The sequence below is a fragment of the Gasterosteus aculeatus genome, chromosome 13, assembly GCF_964276395.1.
Source record: "Gasterosteus aculeatus chromosome 13, fGasAcu3.hap1.1, whole genome shotgun sequence".
NCBI classification, from domain to species: Eukaryota; Metazoa; Chordata; class Actinopteri; order Perciformes; family Gasterosteidae; genus Gasterosteus; species Gasterosteus aculeatus.
The window spans coordinates 16608725-16626988 of NC_135701.1; the positions used below are offsets into that span (position 1 = coordinate 16608725).

The following is an 18264-nucleotide window of genomic DNA, read 5'->3' on the forward strand; positions in this document are numbered from 1 at the left end:
CACACAATCATACCACGTTGTACGCGTGCCATAATTAAAGTGCCAAAATGTAGCAACGGGCTCTCCTGTTCGTCTCTGACCTGCTCACTGACCCCCATCAGACGCCTCGGGCCTTCAGTGGCTTCCTGCTTGTACCCAGAATAAGATCTAAAGCTGGTTAAGGTACCTTTAGTTCCCGTGGCTCCCTGGAATGTGTGCATGTGTGTAGGTTGTGTGTGTAAGTATTAATATTGTTATTGCCATTGCTTTATTGTTCCACTACTGTGTTGTATATGCGTGAGGTATTTGGATGTATTTCATCTTTTTTTTTTATTGTTTTGTGGTGAAATGTGATCGACTAATGCACTGCTTTTACCTTTTACATCCCAAAAAGCAGAACAAATCAGAGACTGAATAGTCAGTTAGTCTAAATAAATATTCAGTTAACAAATGGCTATTTCTCTGATAAACTGGTCCCACTAACGTGTCACCAGTGAGCAACTTACTGTTGGACAAAAGGGGCTGTTGTTCCAGCGTGGACATTTCTTCTTCTTTTCTTGAACTAATCTTTTATTCTGCCTTTGCATATTTGCTGGGTACCAAATTTAGATTTTTCAATATAGTTAACATTTAAAAAATGTAATAACCTACACATTTACACAACCTGGTCCATTGAAATATGCTGATTTAGTTAGTTGAGTCATACTCATCCGGCTTGGAGGACTGTGCTGTGTATGTGCGGTGGGAGGGTGACCGTGTGCATGCTCCCCATCTCCCAGTTGTCAAAATACTGTTTCGTTACTGTGTGTGTGTGTGTGTGTGATAAATATTCCAACAGTTCAGAATCAGCTGTCCCATTTGAAAGCAATACAATGGCACTGCTGAAAGGACTCAATCTAACTTTTTATGTGGCATGTGAATTTCTCACTAACTCCAAATACACCGCAGAATCCAGCATGCTAATGTACAAGTTCAAAGTAATATGTGTGTAAGGTTATATGGTGTGACATTGACACTGTGTGTGTGTGTGTGTGTGTGTGTGTGTGTGTGTGTGTTAGGAGTTAAACAGGATGCGGTCTCGCAGTGTTTCCCGGCGATCGGCACCTTCGAGCGGTGTTTTGGAAAGAAGCCTTTCCAGGATGAGGAGTCGCAGCGCCCACCGCGAACAGGACGGCACCAGCTGGGTGAGTCTGACTGCCGCTCGGCCTCTGCGAACGTTCGACAGGGTTGCAGGAGAGATGTGACGCAATGAGACGAGGAGCCGCCGCCTCCTCCTCCTCAGCCTTTGCTTCGGTTTCATGGCTCGCTGTAATTATTATAATCACTGATTGCAGTTTGGAATATTTATCACAAAGCTTTGTGGAAACAGGGAGGGAAATCTGTGTGCACTTGTGTTTGCACTCTGAGCGTTTGCACTGTGAGCGTGTGCAATGTTGTGTTTGTCTTTGATAGTGTGTGTGTATTGAAAATAGACGTAGGTAGAGGAATGCAGTTAGTTGACTGACAGCTGAATGACGTTGTTCTTGGATCAGTAAAGAGTCGGTGACTAATACTGAAGGCAAAGCCTGTGAGACTCTCCTTCACCTGACACATTCCATAATATGGCCAAAAATCCTCTCGGGCCTGTAATTCCGGATTGGATGAGTTAAGTGCTTAATGAGTACATTTTCTCACTGCTCATCTTTTTAGAAAGCTGTGAGACAGCTGATGCGTGAACGGCCTGGAATGATCATGTGTTCCGCCGCCAAGCAGACACTTCCTGTTTGCGTGAGCGTATTCCTCCGTGTTGATTGGTAACTCTTATTATTTCACATCTCGCCCCTGTCTTGTTTGCATATATCTACGAAAAAGGATCTGCATATCTGCAACTACACACTTTATATACACTGAAATATCTTTTATACTTAAGCATGCCCAGTGTTTATTCATATCGGTCGTTGGGCTCAGATGGCCTTTTGTCACGGAGACTCTAATTTTACGCTTGGATTGAAGCCCTACCCCAGGAAACCAGAAGTACAGCTTATTGTGTCTTATAATTGTATGCTGTGGGATACAGAGCTTACTACCACCACCTAGTGGTTACGTTTTACTTAATTATCACCCTTTCACTCTTGTGTTATTGAGTCTGAAAAAAGCTCCACCACAGTGATGTGGTGCAACTAAAGATGTAGCAGCAGGCAAAGTAACACACACTTGAAATGTGGGAATTCACCCTCGTATGGATTGTCAATGACTAATTTTGACATATTTCACACATACACATTTGCGGGAACCTTTTAATGCGACTACTGGGTGAACTGCAGGAAGGGTGCGTCACTGCTTATTTTCCATACTGGCATTTGTTATTCAAAAAGCTGATTTGTGTCTCTGCTGAATTTCACCATGATATTTCTTGTAGTGTAAGAAAGTACTACTTTAAAAAAATATCAAATACAAAGCTGCAGCTAACAATTGTTATTTTGATCAATAAAAATTAATATAATACAATTAGTTCTAGTTAATATAGTAAGAAAATACATATCTGAGTAAAGTAAAACTGAACAGAAAATACGATGTCTATATATACAAGTTAAAGAATTTGACTTTAGGATTTGCAGAAATTACAAATAATGTCAAATTCAGAGATTCACGAGTTCTGATATCGTAAACCGGTCTAATTTTCAAAACGCTTGATCGGGTATCTGTGACAATTCTATTTTACAAAGTTGGTAAATCAATGTTTAAATAAAGCCTGTTGTCTTTCTCAGGGAGGTTTCTTAGTTTCTCCCACACAGTGAGCCAAACAGCTTTTTAAAAAGCTTAAAAATTAAACCCGTATGAAATCGGTACAAACCCCGGGTCTCCGTGTCCGGTCTGGAAAAGTAAGATCGGTGCAACGCTTGCCAAAATACATCCGTGCTCCCTCAAACATGATGGTTCTTCCCACCTCGTATTTACTGGTGGAAGAGTCCTCCGACTCCCACCGATGAGCTAATCGATGTGTGGTGACATCATTGCCGCGGAGGGTCTGAAGCTGGCGAGTGGGGCAGAACAGAGATGGGCACCAGGCTGAGAGCTGTGTTGTACATCTGGTACTGTTGCCTGACTCCATACTGGGTAAGTGACAACTCCGCTCTCTGATCACAGAGGTTCCTCCGTAACTCATAAAAGCCGTCTGACTTAATTCCGATAATGCTAATAGGTAGTTATCATATACACCGAGCTGTGGCTACTTAAGTTGCATCCTGTTTCATCTCCTTTGTGCGCTGCTAGTTGGGCTTTTCTTTGGGGCGGCGCACAGATTGATGATGTCAGCAGAAGAGGGGGAAGTGATGAGCAGCCATGACGCGGCATTAAGAAGCAATTGATTAAGCAATGAGGCACATAACCATTATCATTATTTCCTATATAAATTTAAAAAAATGTAAACGGTATTTTGGGATATGTTCATGAAATGTATAATTTAACATCCAAAATTGACCAGTAGTCTAATGTGTTGCCTTCAAAATGCTGACTTTTCTAAACGCCCAAAAGCGTTAATATGATAAAAACAGCATATTTCCTAATTTGCGAAGCTGGAACCAGCATTTGTTTCACTGTTTTTTCAAATTTAGTACATATTTGTTGGGGTGATTTCCTTTTTTATTGAGTAACTTTTTTACCAATTATTTTGAGCCTTATTTCACTCCTCACAAATAGAGGATATGAGTCAATAGTAATGTTACTAGTACCACTCGCTAGAGGAAAGTGATGATGTTGCTGCTGTTACTAATACTGCAGTAACCTTCATAACACTTCAGATGAGTAATTCAATTGCATCAGGCTGTGTCACCTCGTCCTTGCTTGTACCCAACAAAGAGGCAGCCATTTTCCGCCCGGCGTGATCGTGAGAGAGGTCAGTTTGTGCGCCCGTCGAAAACTGAGAACCCGACACTTCAAAGAGAAGTGAATCAGATTACCTGCAGGGGGCATATGTGGACAGGGATTCAGCTTGAAAGAGCTGTTAGCTGCACGCTGAAGTGGGCCTGCAGTGTCCCGCTGCGGCTTTATTCAGGTTACCGGTTCACCGGCCCCATAAAACAGACGTCCAAAATGTTTCCCTGTCTGTTTCGGCGAGACTTGGACAAACATCCACTGGACTGTTGTGACGCTTGCTTTTGGCTGCACCGCGCTAACAAACCTTGTTTAGAGCCACACTCCTGCATGAGAGCACTTGTTCATATCTGTTCGTATCTCACTTTCTCTGGAGCTGCCTCTCCCTGTTTTTTTTTTTTTTTTTCCTGCTGTCACGTCATCTCTCATCCCTTCTTCTACATCGGTTTCCCTGCCTCTCCGCGTTGGCGCTGACACTTCCCTGTCTTGCCCTGCAACTGAACGAGGCTGGAGCGATAGAGCGCCGCACTGCATAGCATATATCACCCTCCTCTCTCTCTCCCTCCCGCTCTGTACCAGGGACCTCCCATTCTCTCTTTAATTCCCTGACTCCGTTCCACACTCCCTCTCTCCACCCAGTTTCTCCTTGACAGTGAGTCCTACAGCACTGAGAGCAGCAGTGCTGACGCATTTTCTGCTACCTGCCCGTACCTGCAAAAAAAAAAGACGAGGAGAGAAACCTTTATACTCTCGTTCCTTGATTTCCCCCCTTCTGGATTTGACTTCCCCAGCACGCTGCTCCGTGCTGTTTCCTCTGTCTGGCGCTGCATGGATTGCCCTCTGGATTTCCTTGTGGAATACGAATGACTTTAGCAGCTTTCCTTTTGCCACCAGCTGTCCTGCACCATATCTCCACGCAGCTTTTGCCAGAAGGCAGCCGAGTGTCTGCCACCATGGAGATGTAGTCTATGCTAGATGGATGGATTTTTTTTTTTTTTTTTTCTACTTTCAACCCGGGCCTTGTTTTGGAGTTGACGCATCATTGAAAGCTCCGGGAGCGATGTCATTGAGGCTGGAATTTGCACAGAGGCTCTCACATCTGGATAATTGACAAAGAAACGAATTCTCATACTCTGTATTACCAGCACATGTTGTGGCAAACGTAACGAGCATGTTGTGGATGAGATTTCTTTTATTATTGCGTGTCTTTTCTGTTCTTTTGGTAGAAAGTGCAGCAGTTGTTTAGGTTATTTCACAGAGTAGTGCCGTGCGTAACTCCTTGTAAGTGCTGCTCTTGCATAACCTCCAACCTGTACGTGCCCACTCGGTTGTTGTCCCGAGCACATTGTCTCTAGCAAAGCAAATCTCTGTGTTAGAAAGCTTCCTGATTCAGTTGAGGCCGACGGGCTGGAGCCTTGACAATGATGAGTTGAAAACAGAGTCCCAACTGCATTAGGACGGCACTGCAGGAAGGCCTTTTAGAAGTGAAACGGAAGGGGACACTCTGTCCTGTAGCGGTCAGGGACGGACCGGCGTTATTCCTCTCTGCAGCGCTGTGAGCAGCAGACTGCATCATCCTCACCACATCTGACTGACTGTTGTCGTCGTACCTACGACCCCCGTCCCCGGGGCTGCCCCCTCTCCAGCACACCTGGCCGCTGATGACCGTCTGTCGCTGCGACAGTATCGAGAGTCTCGGCGCACCGACTCCGTAGCGGGCTGTGATGGAGTACCTGGGCGACAAGCTGACAGTGGCCCAGTCTCAGATGTCAGGATGGGTGGGAAACGTCCGTCGCTCCCTTCACGGGGCACTGGGCTTTTTGTCCAGCTCGGGGGAGAGGGGAGGACAAGGGGAGGACGGGACGGGGGACTTCAAGAGAACCAACTCCCTGCGCTCCCTGGCCTCCCGCAGCAGGGAGTCCATCCGCAGGTTCTCGCTGCGCAGCCAGCAACGTCTGTCCTTACGCAGGCGCACCGCACCCAACACCCCCACCGCTGTAAGACGCACACACACACACACACACACACACACGCACTTAAAGTACAGACACACACCAGCGAAGCACCTCTACCACGGTAATCCTCTGATTCCCGTTTAAACAGAAGTATTTAGCCAGGCACTAAAGCGATTCGTATTTCCTCTGACCCGAGGAGTTGGTCAACTATGTGGCCGCCAGCTGTAGGACTTGAACATCTGTTGAAGTTAAATTAGGCCCAATTGGAATTCAAGGCATTTTTCAGCAATGTTGGTGCAGTCCTGTAATGTTACTGTGGTAGCAGCTGCTCCTTCTGCAACTATCTGGTCTCCAGCCAGACGTGTGAAGAACGTGTCAATCTGCCTCCCTGGTCTCATCTGTCTCCGTCTCTCGCGTTGTCTTTGGCACAATGTAAACCATTCTTTGTTTTGTAAAGCCGTGTGTTAAACTGGTTCTTCAGGTCATTGTGTCCCCTACGTTTCTTCTCCTTTTTTTGACTAGATGATTGACACAATAGGGAAAAACAAGATTAGGGAAATTATGCTGTAGAATTTGAATTCTCTAAAACTAAACTGAACACAAATCTGATTCCACTTGTCTCCACCCTGATATCCATCCTGGCCTGAGCTCTATATAAAGGACAGATTTTGAAATTCCATGTAGGGCAATGGATACATCGCTATCTTTAGGTTACGCCTGTTTGCTGAACTGCCGTCCAGCGCCTCGTGACTCACAACCCTCATTAAGATAAGGACTGTTTTCTATCTCGCCCGTGTGGTCCCCACTTGTGTTGCGACATCCTCTTAGACCTGAAACACCATCGACTGAGGTTGTGGTCTCTGGGAGCAACGTGCCCCCCTCCACCCACCACCCACCACCGGGCCTGTGTTAAGTGGGTGAATGACAGTAAGAGGCCGGTAATGGCTGAATGGTAATGGACCGTGTCCACATAGCCAGTAAGCCAAAGACAGGAAGCAAGCGATGTGTGGATGAGATGACACTTTTTGTTCCTCCTAATTACAAAATAGTTCAAACTTGTCTTTATGTCTATAGATGCGGACTAAGTGGGAGCTGTATGTATAGTACATGTACCATACTAGTGAAAACTACATTCCTGACAATCTCTACTGTTTAGTGTCCCCACAGTCATGTTTTTGGTATTGGGTGGCTCTGAAAAGCTGTCGCCGCCATTATAGGAGGTAATAGATATAGAGGTTAAAGACATTAAAGGTTTGATTGGATTTGAGTTTTTTTTAATTCACCTGTGGCATGCAGTAAGAGTTTGCTCGGACAGCATTTTTTTTAATCTTTGACTTAAAATAAATAAATCCACTGTTGAGCTCAGTCAATGGGAGATGTTTGTTTTGCGGGAGGCCAGTCTAACCTGATGACTGGACAAACAGGTCTGTGAGAAGTATGTTAGCATTACTAAAATAAAACACAGATTTAACAACTAGAATGTCATGGTAACTGTAATTGCTATTGTTATCTTAATATTATAACTATTATGTCGACATGTAACTGCAGGTTGTTTCTGCTTTGTACCTTTAATCGTCTTTGGGGTCAGCTGGTGTGAGTGTGTGACAAACAACAACGCATTGATCTGGACAGTGAGGAGCACGCATGCTACTAAAATAATTGGCATATTTGCAAAAATCACAAAAACACCACCAGGCTGAAAGAAATGAGAATAATCCTCAGATCCATTGCCCTCTGAGCAGAACTGTTAAGCCGAGTCAGGTATTTGCATTCTTCCCCTTCCCCCGTTCTTACCAGACTTCTGTTGTACAGCAGTGAACCTGTGTCCATATGCGCCACTTGTTTAGCAAAAGAATAGCACGGACATGAGACTTGTGCTTGCCGGAGCAGTTGTTTTGAATATCTGTAGGATATTGATATTGATTACTGCTGCGTGCATTACTGCTCCCACTGCGCCCCACACAGATTGATGAGAGTGGAGAAATGGGGAGTGGTGGCGCACTGCCGGTGTACCGTCGTGATTGAAGGTATTTTCATGGCTGTTAATGATCTCACGGTACTTGACATGGTCATGACCAAACCCATTTACAATAGCTTGGAGAAGCTCATAACGCGAGCAGGATACAGCCACAGTGAGTTGCCGTGCGATACTGAGGTGTGTGTTTGTGTTCACACCTCAACAGAGATTTCTGTGGTTCAAAACGTCTGATCTGACTCTGCAGCACACCTCCTTTTCAAGGAACACTCTCTATTTCCCTGTTGAGGTTTTTAGCAATCCACAAACCGCAGTCCCTCCGCCCTGGTGAGTGTGTCGTCGGGCTACGTGGTGCCATCGTTGTGTTATTAAGTATTAGTTTCCAAGGCCTCGGTCCAGCCGCTTCCTCCGCAGATCGTCGCTGAGCCCCGTTTAGTGATCGGCTCTTTCTTTACTTCATCCTTCCATTCATCCGCTCTTTGTTACGTTGTTTCCCCCCGACGCACCCTTCCTGTCTCGGAAGCAGGCTATTGCAAATGTTATTAAGGAAAAGCCTCCCCCCCCCACTGACAGCTACAAATCATTGCTGCTAGACCTGTTGGTTCAGTAGGCCTGCCTATTGAGGCAACCATAGCCTCCTTGTTCGCGGCTGTTAGCACAGCCTGCACTAGTGGGTTTCCATTCAGCAGAACAGTTGATTCCTCTCAGTGCTTCAACGGTTTTAAGTATAATTGTTTGTCCGGTACACCTGTCGAACGTGGCTCTGTCTGCGCGTTGATGCAGGCGGCATCAAAAGAGAAAAGTGAAATGCGTGCAGTTGAGGTAGAGTACAAAGGCGGTGAAAGGCCCTGATTTTACTGAATAAAAAATGGTATGAGAGTATGAAAGGGCCTCTAAAAGGCTTCCAACCGCTTTGAGCAGACGGCCGTACTGGTGCCTCTCTAACGTGTTCCAGCAAAGGCAATGTTTGTCTGTACTCGGGTGAGGGTGCGATGGGTGTGTTTTGAGGTTAAGCAACAGGCGCATACAAAGGATAGTATTTTTTTTATTATTATTAGCATTTTATGAGACCTAGTTTTGCCATTTTTCACAGCAGTGTCTGTGATCACACAGGTCAAAAGCTGCCTCATTTCACACCTCCGCCCAGCTGTTCAATGTCTGCTTTCAATTGACATTAGTGCATGATTTGGGTGAGAGGTTGTGTATCTAGAGATAAGTGGCGTGACCCTGTGACGTCGACATGAAAAATGTGAGTCCTCTTCTTGAGAAGAGGAGGAAGTTGGGAACAAGTACTTTCTCTGATGCAGGGAGCGATGTTGAACGTCACTCTCACTGCTCCGCGTTCTCTTTCCTGTCAGGAAAGGCTTAGCTGATGAATGACATCCTGCCCTGCGGTCCTTCTATTCGTTTTACTGCTCACTTCGGCTTTATTGTATTCCCTCAATCCAAATCACACCCTCACTCTTCTTTCTTACCCGCTTTCTCGCTTGCGCTCTTTTTGAAGTACCCTTGTTGTATCTCTGCTCTCGGATGCACAAAGAAAACAAGGATCGCATTCATGAGGCTCTGAGAATGAGATCTCTGATCCGCTGTCTGTGCTCACGTGAACATCGCCAGTGATCGGCCCTCATGGTCTCCGGACCTGGGCCATTACCGGACCAGGTGTATCACATTTCCCTGTCCACCCCTCAGACAACATCTCGGGACAGAAGGATTTTCTATTGTTTTTCTTATATAGGCCATGGTTATCAGTTCATGAGCAGGCGTGCCTCTGTGAGCCCTGTGTGCTCTTGGGACAGTATGTCCTCTGTACTGCCTCATTAAAAGAGACATGGTCCAGTAGACCGCAAACACACTCTGCAACCCACCCATCTCCTTTTTTTTTTTTTTTTTGTCCCCACTCTGGGGACTATTAACTCACCCTTTCACCTTTTCATTACCGTACCACTGCCGGCTGCTCAAGTTCCACGGGACGCAACACTGTTGGCTCTTCAGTAGCACTGATGACATTGATTACCCACCTACCTATCTGAGCTTGGCTCAGAGTTAAGCACTATGCAACACTTACCACGCTGACCAGTTCAAATGCCCGGCGTCAAGCCAGAGCTTCTGCAATATTGGTGTCACTCTTATGATGATGATTTCTTCTTTTATTAATAATTGCTCCCTCCCTTTGCCTTCAGGTGCAGCAGAAGCAGAGCGACAGTGGTGAAGAGGAGGGAAAGGACTCGGGAACTCCGGTCCGCGACACCGACAGTCAGTACGGGACCTGGGAGACCGGACTGCGCACCGAGGACAGGTAGACAAACTAGTTGTGTCGGATGTCACAACACAAGTCAATGTTCACAAAGTATTCCAAGTGTTCATTGCAAAGCAATCAGGCTTGAAAACCCAGTTCATGGTAAGCACAGCCGGTCAAAGTTGAAAAGGGAAACATCTATTCAATGTAAGCCATGCCAACAATAAATTATTAGGGTCATCTTTCATCTTAATTTTCGCTCCTGAAAGAATGTCTGAAAAATCAGATGATGTGGTACGTGGTACCACCATTGAAACCACGACGACTTCAAGGGTTGTGGTCTTAATACCACATGACTGACCTGCAATCCCTCATCTGAAACCCCAGATACTGTCACAAAAATACACATGGGCCGAATGTAGTTAATGGCCCACGTGTTCACACAATTGCCTTTCTTTTCTACACCGCTTTATTTCCTCTATGTAGATGAGTCACTGTGTTTTGTGTTTATCCATGCAAACATTTTGTTTGAGTTGCAAATGCTACACATAACACACCTTTGGGCTGAAGGTGACCCTCACGCTCTCATTGGCTGTGGCTCCCTGAGTGATAAACCAACAGCAACCGTCATTTCAGTCGGAGCATCTCCCGACAGGACAACACGGTGGTTACATATCCGCCCGCATGCATATTTTTTAGTCAGACATTTGCTATATGTAGCAGTTAATGTCGGTGACCAGTACAAACTCCAGATTATGCTCTCACTGCATCTAAGAGGAAATAAACTCTTCCACTTTCAGTACACTTGTACAACAATTTTTTTTAGCTTATTTAGATGTAGTACAAATTACAGTAACTATATATGAACAACTAAAAGGAAAACTGTGCAACGTTTAAAAGTCTCCTACAACCCAAATTGAAACCTGCCTGTAGGCTTGTCCTGCAAAACTAATGCAGAAGTTAATTATTAGCTTTGTTGGCTTATAAATTTGGCAACTTTTTAAAGATTTAACGCTCTGGTGGGATATTGTTTTATGCATAACGGTTGGACCTGTTCTGTCATTTTTAAGGTTTAAAGGAATGAAGTTATGCTAGTTGTCTCTTTTTTTCAAAACCAGAAACTCTTGTTACCGATTCATGTGTATAACACACACAACGTGATGCCTTTTTATTCAGTGATAAAGCTCAGAAAAACCAATGTTTTAGAAAGAAAGTATTTGCGTACTTTTTGTGTTTTGAGTGAAAGCCTGACCACCATTTGAAAAAATACATCGATGGTTTTCTTATCTTTCTGGGAATTGATAAGAAAACTGAATAGCTCCAGTGTTTGCTCCTCTGTGTAAAATGCTGCATCGCATTCCATTGCAGTCCGCCACTGACCTCCTGTGGAAGCAAACAGAATGAATCGCAACATTTACATAAAAAACAATATGAATGGATAATTGTTGCAATGCAATTTAGTAAAAAGTAAGAAGAAAAATAATTGTCTATTCCATCTATTTTTGTAAATCCTTTTGTTAAGGCCTGCAGCTTGTATTCAGGTGCTTTGGCAAAAGGAACGCTGTGACTCAGACTCTGTTTGATTGTAACCGTGGTAACCAAACAGTTGTTTGTTGAGGTGTTAGTTAACTATTTTTTTCTATTTTAAACTTTAAGCCTCACTCCTGCCACTCCCAGCTCGGATAGCAATCCCAGCCCTTCGTCGGGGAAGCCGACTCCCACTCGCACGTCAGGTGATCACGCCTCGCCGTTTGAGACTGACGCTCTGGACAGCCTCCTACCCTCTCCCTCACCTGGGAGCCAGCCCCTCTCTTTCCCCGATGTAAGTGCTGTTTGTTTCCTCACAGATTCACGTTCTTTTTGAGGGCCCATGTGCCTTTACCAGCGTCTTATGTCGGATGGTGGTTTTAAGAAGTTGGCTTTTGTCTCAACGAATACTAATAGATGATCAGTCTTTTCGTGTTTTAGCAGCAAATGCATTGACGCTCGTCTGTCTGCACGTAAGCTGATGTATTTCTCTTGTTTTTGGGTGTCCAGACCCCGACCATTCTCTTAGACACCAGCGCTCTTCGCTCCAGAGCCCACCTGGGGAAGAAACGAGCGCCGCGGACGCGGCCCTCCAGAGCTGCCCGTCAGACGGAGGGAGAGGGAGGAGCCACTGACGACTGGCTTTACACGGACTCAACAGGTTAGCGCCAAAGATGAGCTAACGTCTCCAGGAGCACTTTTTTTTAACGTTTTACTACCCCCCCTCTCCCATCCCCTAAGCTACCTCCTATCAACTGATTACTTTATGCTGACATTGGGTACTAAATATGTGTTCTCCCTATGAAAGAGGCAAAAGCTGAGACTAAGGACGATGACTCTGACTCTGGGGAGCCGACCAAAGGAGCAGACGCCAGCGCTGCGGTTTCCTCTCAGCCACAGAGGATCGCCCTGTTCCCCGGGATGGACCCGTCAGCCTTAAAGGTGATCCTCCCTTGTGCATTTGTCAGATGTATTCACCATACGAGCTTGTCATATTTCTTTTATGGAACACAAATATGTATTGTTAAGCCCTCCCTGCTGGTGTTATGCAAGTAGGGCTGTAGGTGATATGTTTGTATTTGTTGGTATTAAAAGCAATGTCCTAATGGGTCTCATTCCTGTTGTCAGGCCCAGCTGAGGAAGAGGGGCGACTCTGACAATCAAATCGATGGCGCGGCTCCCTCTTCCTCACAGCTTTCTCGCTCTCCCAAGTCCCCCTTTCTTCCCAGGGCAGCGCGTGTACTGCCCCCTGCTGGTGGGAAAGAGAATGGGTAAGACCCAAAAGTTACAGATAGTGTTTTGGTTGGACACAAACACTTGTGTATCTGTTAGCCCCTGAATTAACTGTACTGCGCGTGTCTCATCTGTGTAGCGAGGAGGACTCCCCCCAGTGGTTGAAAGAGCTTAAGTCCAAGAAGCGCCTGAGTCAGTATGACAATGACAGCTAAGTACATAATGAGGTAAGATCCTTTCCCTGTGCGTATTAAACATCAAATGAGATTATTTTCATTCATGACAACGGTTTTTCTCTCTCACCCCCCTCTAGGTTGCCTTAACAGATGAATCTATATGAAACTGAAGCCTTAATGTTCGACACGGAGAGGAGAGGTCTACAGCTGCTGTTGTATTTTTTTTCTATTCATTTTTTGTTCTTTTCCCATCTGGGTTGATAAATGTGCATGGTGCCTTTTTTATGGAGAGTCTGCTGGTGGAAAAATAAAACAACGAGCAAGCAAGCAAAGAAGGAAGGGGAAAAAAAAACATTGGGCCACTTTGCTTTATCCATTTCATGATGCTTGAACCTGTCGAAGCACGTCTGCACCCGGAGGCACTTCACACAAACACTTTAATAGGGACCAGGAGAAATTGGGCGGGAAAGGCGATTATTGGCTGTTATTTCCAGTCCAGCCAAATTTCAGGAACTAGTAAGTGTGTGGGAGCACGACGTCTCTTCATCCTAGACGACCTACATCACATGCTGAAGGACAATCCAGCGGATCATTTCCACGGTGTTTGTATCTAGTCTCCTTTCTCGTCTAATACGTGCACACTGGCTGTGTCTGCGTTGGGTATTTGTGTGTTATCCGAGCCGGTTGTCGATGGTGGTCACACAAAGCATTGCCACAGGACAACATTTCAGACACTAATGATCTTCCTTCTTGAACAAATCACTGCTGGTTGCTCGTAGAGAGTGTATCATGTTAGTAACTGTAATCAGGAGATGTTATATTTGTATTATCATTGATCTGACAGAGAGATATTTTTTAAAACATTTGGATGCATCACTACAATGGATTGGTGACACTCCACAACGCTAAACGTGTCACAGTTTCTGCATTCTGTAGCTTGTGTTTTTTTTGTAAGTATCTAAGAAGACGTACAGGGGACTTTGTATCGGTCAATGCCTACTCCTTATCAGCACAAAGACACTATTCAATCGTTTAAATATACAGTACCAGTCAAAGGTTTTCTCATTCAATGAGAAAATGTGTCCCAAGGTTTGACTGTAACTGCATAAGACCACACTAATCAGCCTGTGTTCCCTCCTTAGCAGCTTAAATGATTGTAGCTGTAGGCATTCATCACAAGCCATACTTTCAAATTGTGGCCCTGACACACTCCTCAATCATGTTTGAAATGTGTGTGTGTGTGTATATATATATATTTTCTCCAACAAATGTGCAATTTCCCATGATTTTGTCCCCATCAATGTGTGCATGCACAATCTTTGCTGTCGAACCAGGCGTTGCTCAAACTCACTGGCTCAGAGCGTCGGGGCGTTCGCTTACACTACTCCAATGTTCACTACATCGTTTAGATTACTACCTTCCACGATACTCCCAAAAAACATTGACATTTGCGCCTGCTTTTCATCTTATTCCTCGTGGTTGTCCATCCAGCCACACTGCACTTTGTCACTTGATGCCCTGCAGATCTGACCTACGCCTCCTCTTTTTGGCCCTGTGTTGTCGTCTGTAGTGTCGTGCAATGCAAGTGAATACGTTAATCGAGTCCTCAGAGTAAGTGTCCCTGGTTTCTCTGTAAATGAAGTTTTACTCTGTCATGAATTTGAGGTTTATTTTTTCATGTCTTTGTTTGTCCCTTTTTTTTTTACTTTTTATTTGAAAGTAAAAATGTATATAGCACTGTGTTGTACTGGCCAGTGTTCTAAAGTGAATACATTCTTAATAAAATGTACTCTACTTGAGCTACACGTCTCTTGTCTGCTGTTCCCACGGCTGAATGTAACCGTGTGGACGTTACTTTTCAGTAAGCGTTGTGTGCCCTCGTAAATCCAGCTTTCTGTCCATCGGAATCTCTTCAAGTCTTATTTACTCGAGTGAGGTCTGAGAACGCAACCTTCAAGCTCGATAAGCTTCTTTGATGCTGCTGCAGATTCGCTCCAGTCAAACCTGTGAACGGATGTATCTGATCCTGCTGATAACACAAACCCAAATCTATGGAGGGGAAACGCGTGAGGTGTGTGTGTGTGTGTGTGTTTGTGCTGAGCGGAGCTGTTTGCTGAATCCTCTTGGCTCTCTCTCTCTCTCCCGGTGCCCGCACACAGTGCTCGCTGGCAGCCAGGCGGACCGGCAGGGCAGCGTGTGCCAACACAGCTGCCTATTGAGAGGCAGCGTAACGGACACAATGTGAGCGACAGACTTGCTGTATCAACAGCTCGCCCCTTTTCTGCTGTTGTGGCCAGAAATAAACCATAAATACCCCCCCCGTCCCTGCCCTCTAATGGCTCAAGCTCACCAAACACCACAAGTGGCACCGGGAAAAAAAAAGGACACTACCACTTCCTAGCAGGCTTACCCAGGTAAAAAAAACAACTCACTGGACACAGTCGGTGTAATAATTCCAATGCAATGGAGTTAGATGGTGCTGCATCGAGTGGAGACCAAGGTTTGGATGATTTTGGTATCCTTTTGTGATAGAACATACTTCAAATGCCTGTATATTCTTAATGGATAATGATGTACATCATTCTGTCAATTCAATGATAACCATTTTTATTGTCTATTTGGAAAAAATGTATACATTCCTCCTATTCAAGGGTGAGTTATAAACTGCAGCTGTGACATTGAGACTTCCTCCTGTGTGCGTTCATCTGGCCGTGTGTGCTTGATGGATGGTGCTTTGTCTGTGGGTGTGCTGCTGCCAAGAAGTGGAGGAGCAGTGGATCAGGAGTATGTCGGAGCAGCAGAGCGCCCCGGAGCAGCTAGCTGCTGGGAAGAGCCAGGGGGGAGCTGGAGCCACTTATAAGGTACTGGAACTTTGGCGTGAGAGACGGAAACCCGGTTTGACCAGGGAAGGATTGTACGGCGACTATCGATCTCTTTAAAGTCTCATTATGTGTCCTGGTGAGTTATTCTAAGGGATTCTGCAGTATTTATAATGGGTTTTTATCTCAATTGCAGAAATATCTTCTTTAAAACCAGTATGAGCCACTTTGAAGGCCTTTCCCCCAAACTCCTCTCTGTAATGTGTCGATGGTGGTAAACCTGCACCTCTGTGGTCCCTCCTGTGTGATCTAGGTGTTGCTGTTTGAGTTTGAGAACTTCCAGGGCTGCAAGGCGGAGTTTTCTGCCGAGTGTAAAGACGTGACGGGGAAGGGACTGGTGAAGGTTGGATCTGTGATAGTTGAGTCAGGACCGTAAGTAATGCGCAATGTTTAATTCCCGTATTGCGAAAACAAAACACAAGTTTTAAGAAAAGTGTTTCCTCAATAACTCTGTCATGTTTGGTATCCGCGTCAGATGAATTTCATTCAGCTCTTTTTCCTCTCAGCTGGGCAGGTTATGATAAGCACGGATTCACAGGGGAGCAGTTTATTCTGGAGAAGGGCGAGTATCCACGATGGGACACCTGGACCAACAGCCAGAACAGCTACACCCTCTTGTCTCTTAGGCCACTCAAAGTGGTGGGTTACTGGTCTCTATACAAAAGTGCACTCATCAAGCTCTCTAAATGTGTTCAATGATAAGCGTCCCACGTGTTACTTCTGTACACATTATATTTATCTTTATATTCAGCGTCTACTGCAGACCGTTAAAAGATATGTCCATGCGTCTGGTCTCCCTTCTACAGGACAGCGCTGAACACAAGTTACACCTCTATGAGAGCCCTGGATTCACTGGGAGAAAGATGGAGATCGTTGACGATGATGTGCCCAGTTTGTGGGGCCACGGTTTTCAGGATCGTGTGGCAAGTGTCAAGGCGCTTAACGGAACGTAAGACCCTCCTTATATCCCCCCATTTCATTTCTCTCCGCTGTTCATTTTATTTAATGTACCTTCACAACTCAAATCAACTCAACTCAAATCCTTTCTTCCAGATGGGTCGGCTACATGTACCCAGGCTACAGGGGGCGGCAGTTCATCTTCGAGAGAGGGGATTTCAAGCACTGGAACGACTGGGAGGCCCCCGCACCGCAGATCCAGTCTGTCCGGCGTGTGCGTGACATGCAGTGGCACAAGAGGGGCTGTTTCACTGCCCCCGACCCGGCTCCGGCTCCTGGCCCCAGACCCGGCCCCGGCCCCGAACCCGACCCCACCCCGGCACCTCCCGCCCCTCCCGCCACGGCTGGAGCCAGCTGAGCAGGATCCTCACACATCTGCCTCCTCTTCCCACAGCCCCCCTCCCCCCCCCACGCTGCCGACAGTGCCTGCCCTCTACCTTAACCTAACCACGGCGAACAATGCTTGTGCAGAATGAGGAGTGCCATGTACGTTTCAGTGGCGAAATAAAGATGTTTGACCTGGGGTTTTGCACTACTTTTGGTCGATGTTACACTTGTAATTCACAGTGGAGACGGCTTAAAAAGCACATGAAAATAATGAGGCCTACATTTGGCAGATAAAGTCTGTGTTTTGAACTGAAATAATGTGCAGGTTGTGTGAGCACCTTTTACTGGCTCAAAGCCTCATCCAGCAGCATTAGAGCACATGACTTAAGCAGATTTGTATCCACATATTTCCTGAATAACAGCAGTGGAGGTGATTTCACACTTGTACACACTTAGTAAAAACACAACACAGTGCATTCCCTTCCACAGTCATCATTGTGCATTTCATGGTTGATGATGTTATGCTGCATCGTCACCAAGTAAACATCAGGAGCTGATATCAACTACGGCGCACACACAAGTTATTGTTCAGTGCGTAATGAACAATTCTCCTACACATGTGAGTGACATGGATCTCCTATTAACTTATAGAAGCATACTGCATATCCCCTTCTGCCTCCGGCTCTGCTCCCCTATCCTCAAGGTTTTCTCCGATCAGTAATAAATATACAGCTGTGAACACATCTGTAGCATATTAATATCTAGCACACTGGACTATGAGGAACCTTTTGGTTGGGTAGCCGTTTACAACAACAAACAAATCATGATCAGGATGTCAAAATCACCTGATATTCTTAATTATTCTGGAACAAATGTATCCCAGATTTTGTTGCCTGGCACTCGTGCTCCTGATTTGTGAAATTACGTATTTGAATTTTTGAGTTTTTGAGGTCACATTGCTGCATTTTAATCTGTAGTTTTCACCTTAACAAAAAGTATTCTAGACATAAACTCAAATACCCAGATCCCTAATTCAGATATAGACTAAAACAAGTTATACAATATGAAGCTTTTCTCACCCTCAAATTCTTTGAAAGAACCCTCAATGGATGCACAACCTCCTATGTTTTCTATACAGTAGGTAAGCTTAGGGTGTGTTTTTAAT

At 45.3% G+C, this 18264-nt stretch overlaps 2 protein-coding genes across 7 annotated transcripts in view; both read left to right on the plus strand.

Annotated features, from left to right (window-relative positions):
* Nucleotides 1-18264, plus strand: part of LOC120830835 (uncharacterized) — a 192074-nt gene that overhangs the window by 8504 nt on the left and 165306 nt on the right. Inside the window, exons 5-13 of one of the 3 annotated variants that reach the window (XR_013452014.1) lie at nucleotides 102-162; nucleotides 1038-1163; nucleotides 9945-10060; nucleotides 11657-11822; nucleotides 12038-12188; nucleotides 12336-12469; nucleotides 12656-12798; nucleotides 12900-12987; nucleotides 13074-14735. Coding sequence is in view for 1 of the 3 variants with exons in the window: in XM_040195766.2 (XP_040051700.2) it covers nucleotides 1038-1163; nucleotides 9945-10060; nucleotides 11657-11822; nucleotides 12038-12188; nucleotides 12336-12469; nucleotides 12656-12798; nucleotides 12900-12975 (912 nt within the window). In the remaining 2 variants the exon portion in view is untranslated. Of the gene's footprint in view, nucleotides 1-101; nucleotides 163-1037; nucleotides 1164-9944; nucleotides 10061-11656; nucleotides 11823-12037; nucleotides 12189-12335; nucleotides 12470-12655; nucleotides 12799-12899; nucleotides 12988-13073; nucleotides 14736-18264 lie in introns of those variants that run through there. The other 2 variants (XR_013452013.1, XM_040195766.2) reach the window with 2 other exon arrangements.
* LOC120830839 (beta-crystallin B3) lies at nucleotides 15088-17296 on the plus strand. 4 transcript variants are annotated; one of them, XM_040195781.2, is made up of 6 exons: nucleotides 15088-15350; nucleotides 15700-15797; nucleotides 16069-16187; nucleotides 16322-16454; nucleotides 16622-16764; nucleotides 16869-17296. In XM_040195781.2, the coding sequence occupies exons 2-6, from the start codon at nucleotides 15723-15725 to the stop codon at nucleotides 17128-17130; spliced, it is 732 nt and encodes a 243-aa protein (XP_040051715.1). In that variant the 5' UTR covers nucleotides 15088-15350; nucleotides 15700-15722; the 3' UTR covers nucleotides 17131-17296. The 4 variants fall into 4 exon arrangements, with proteins under 4 accessions (XP_040051715.1, XP_040051714.1, XP_040051713.1 ...); XM_040195780.2 differs by having other exon boundaries at nucleotides 15133-15350; nucleotides 15697-15797; XM_040195779.2 differs by having other exon boundaries at nucleotides 15180-15436.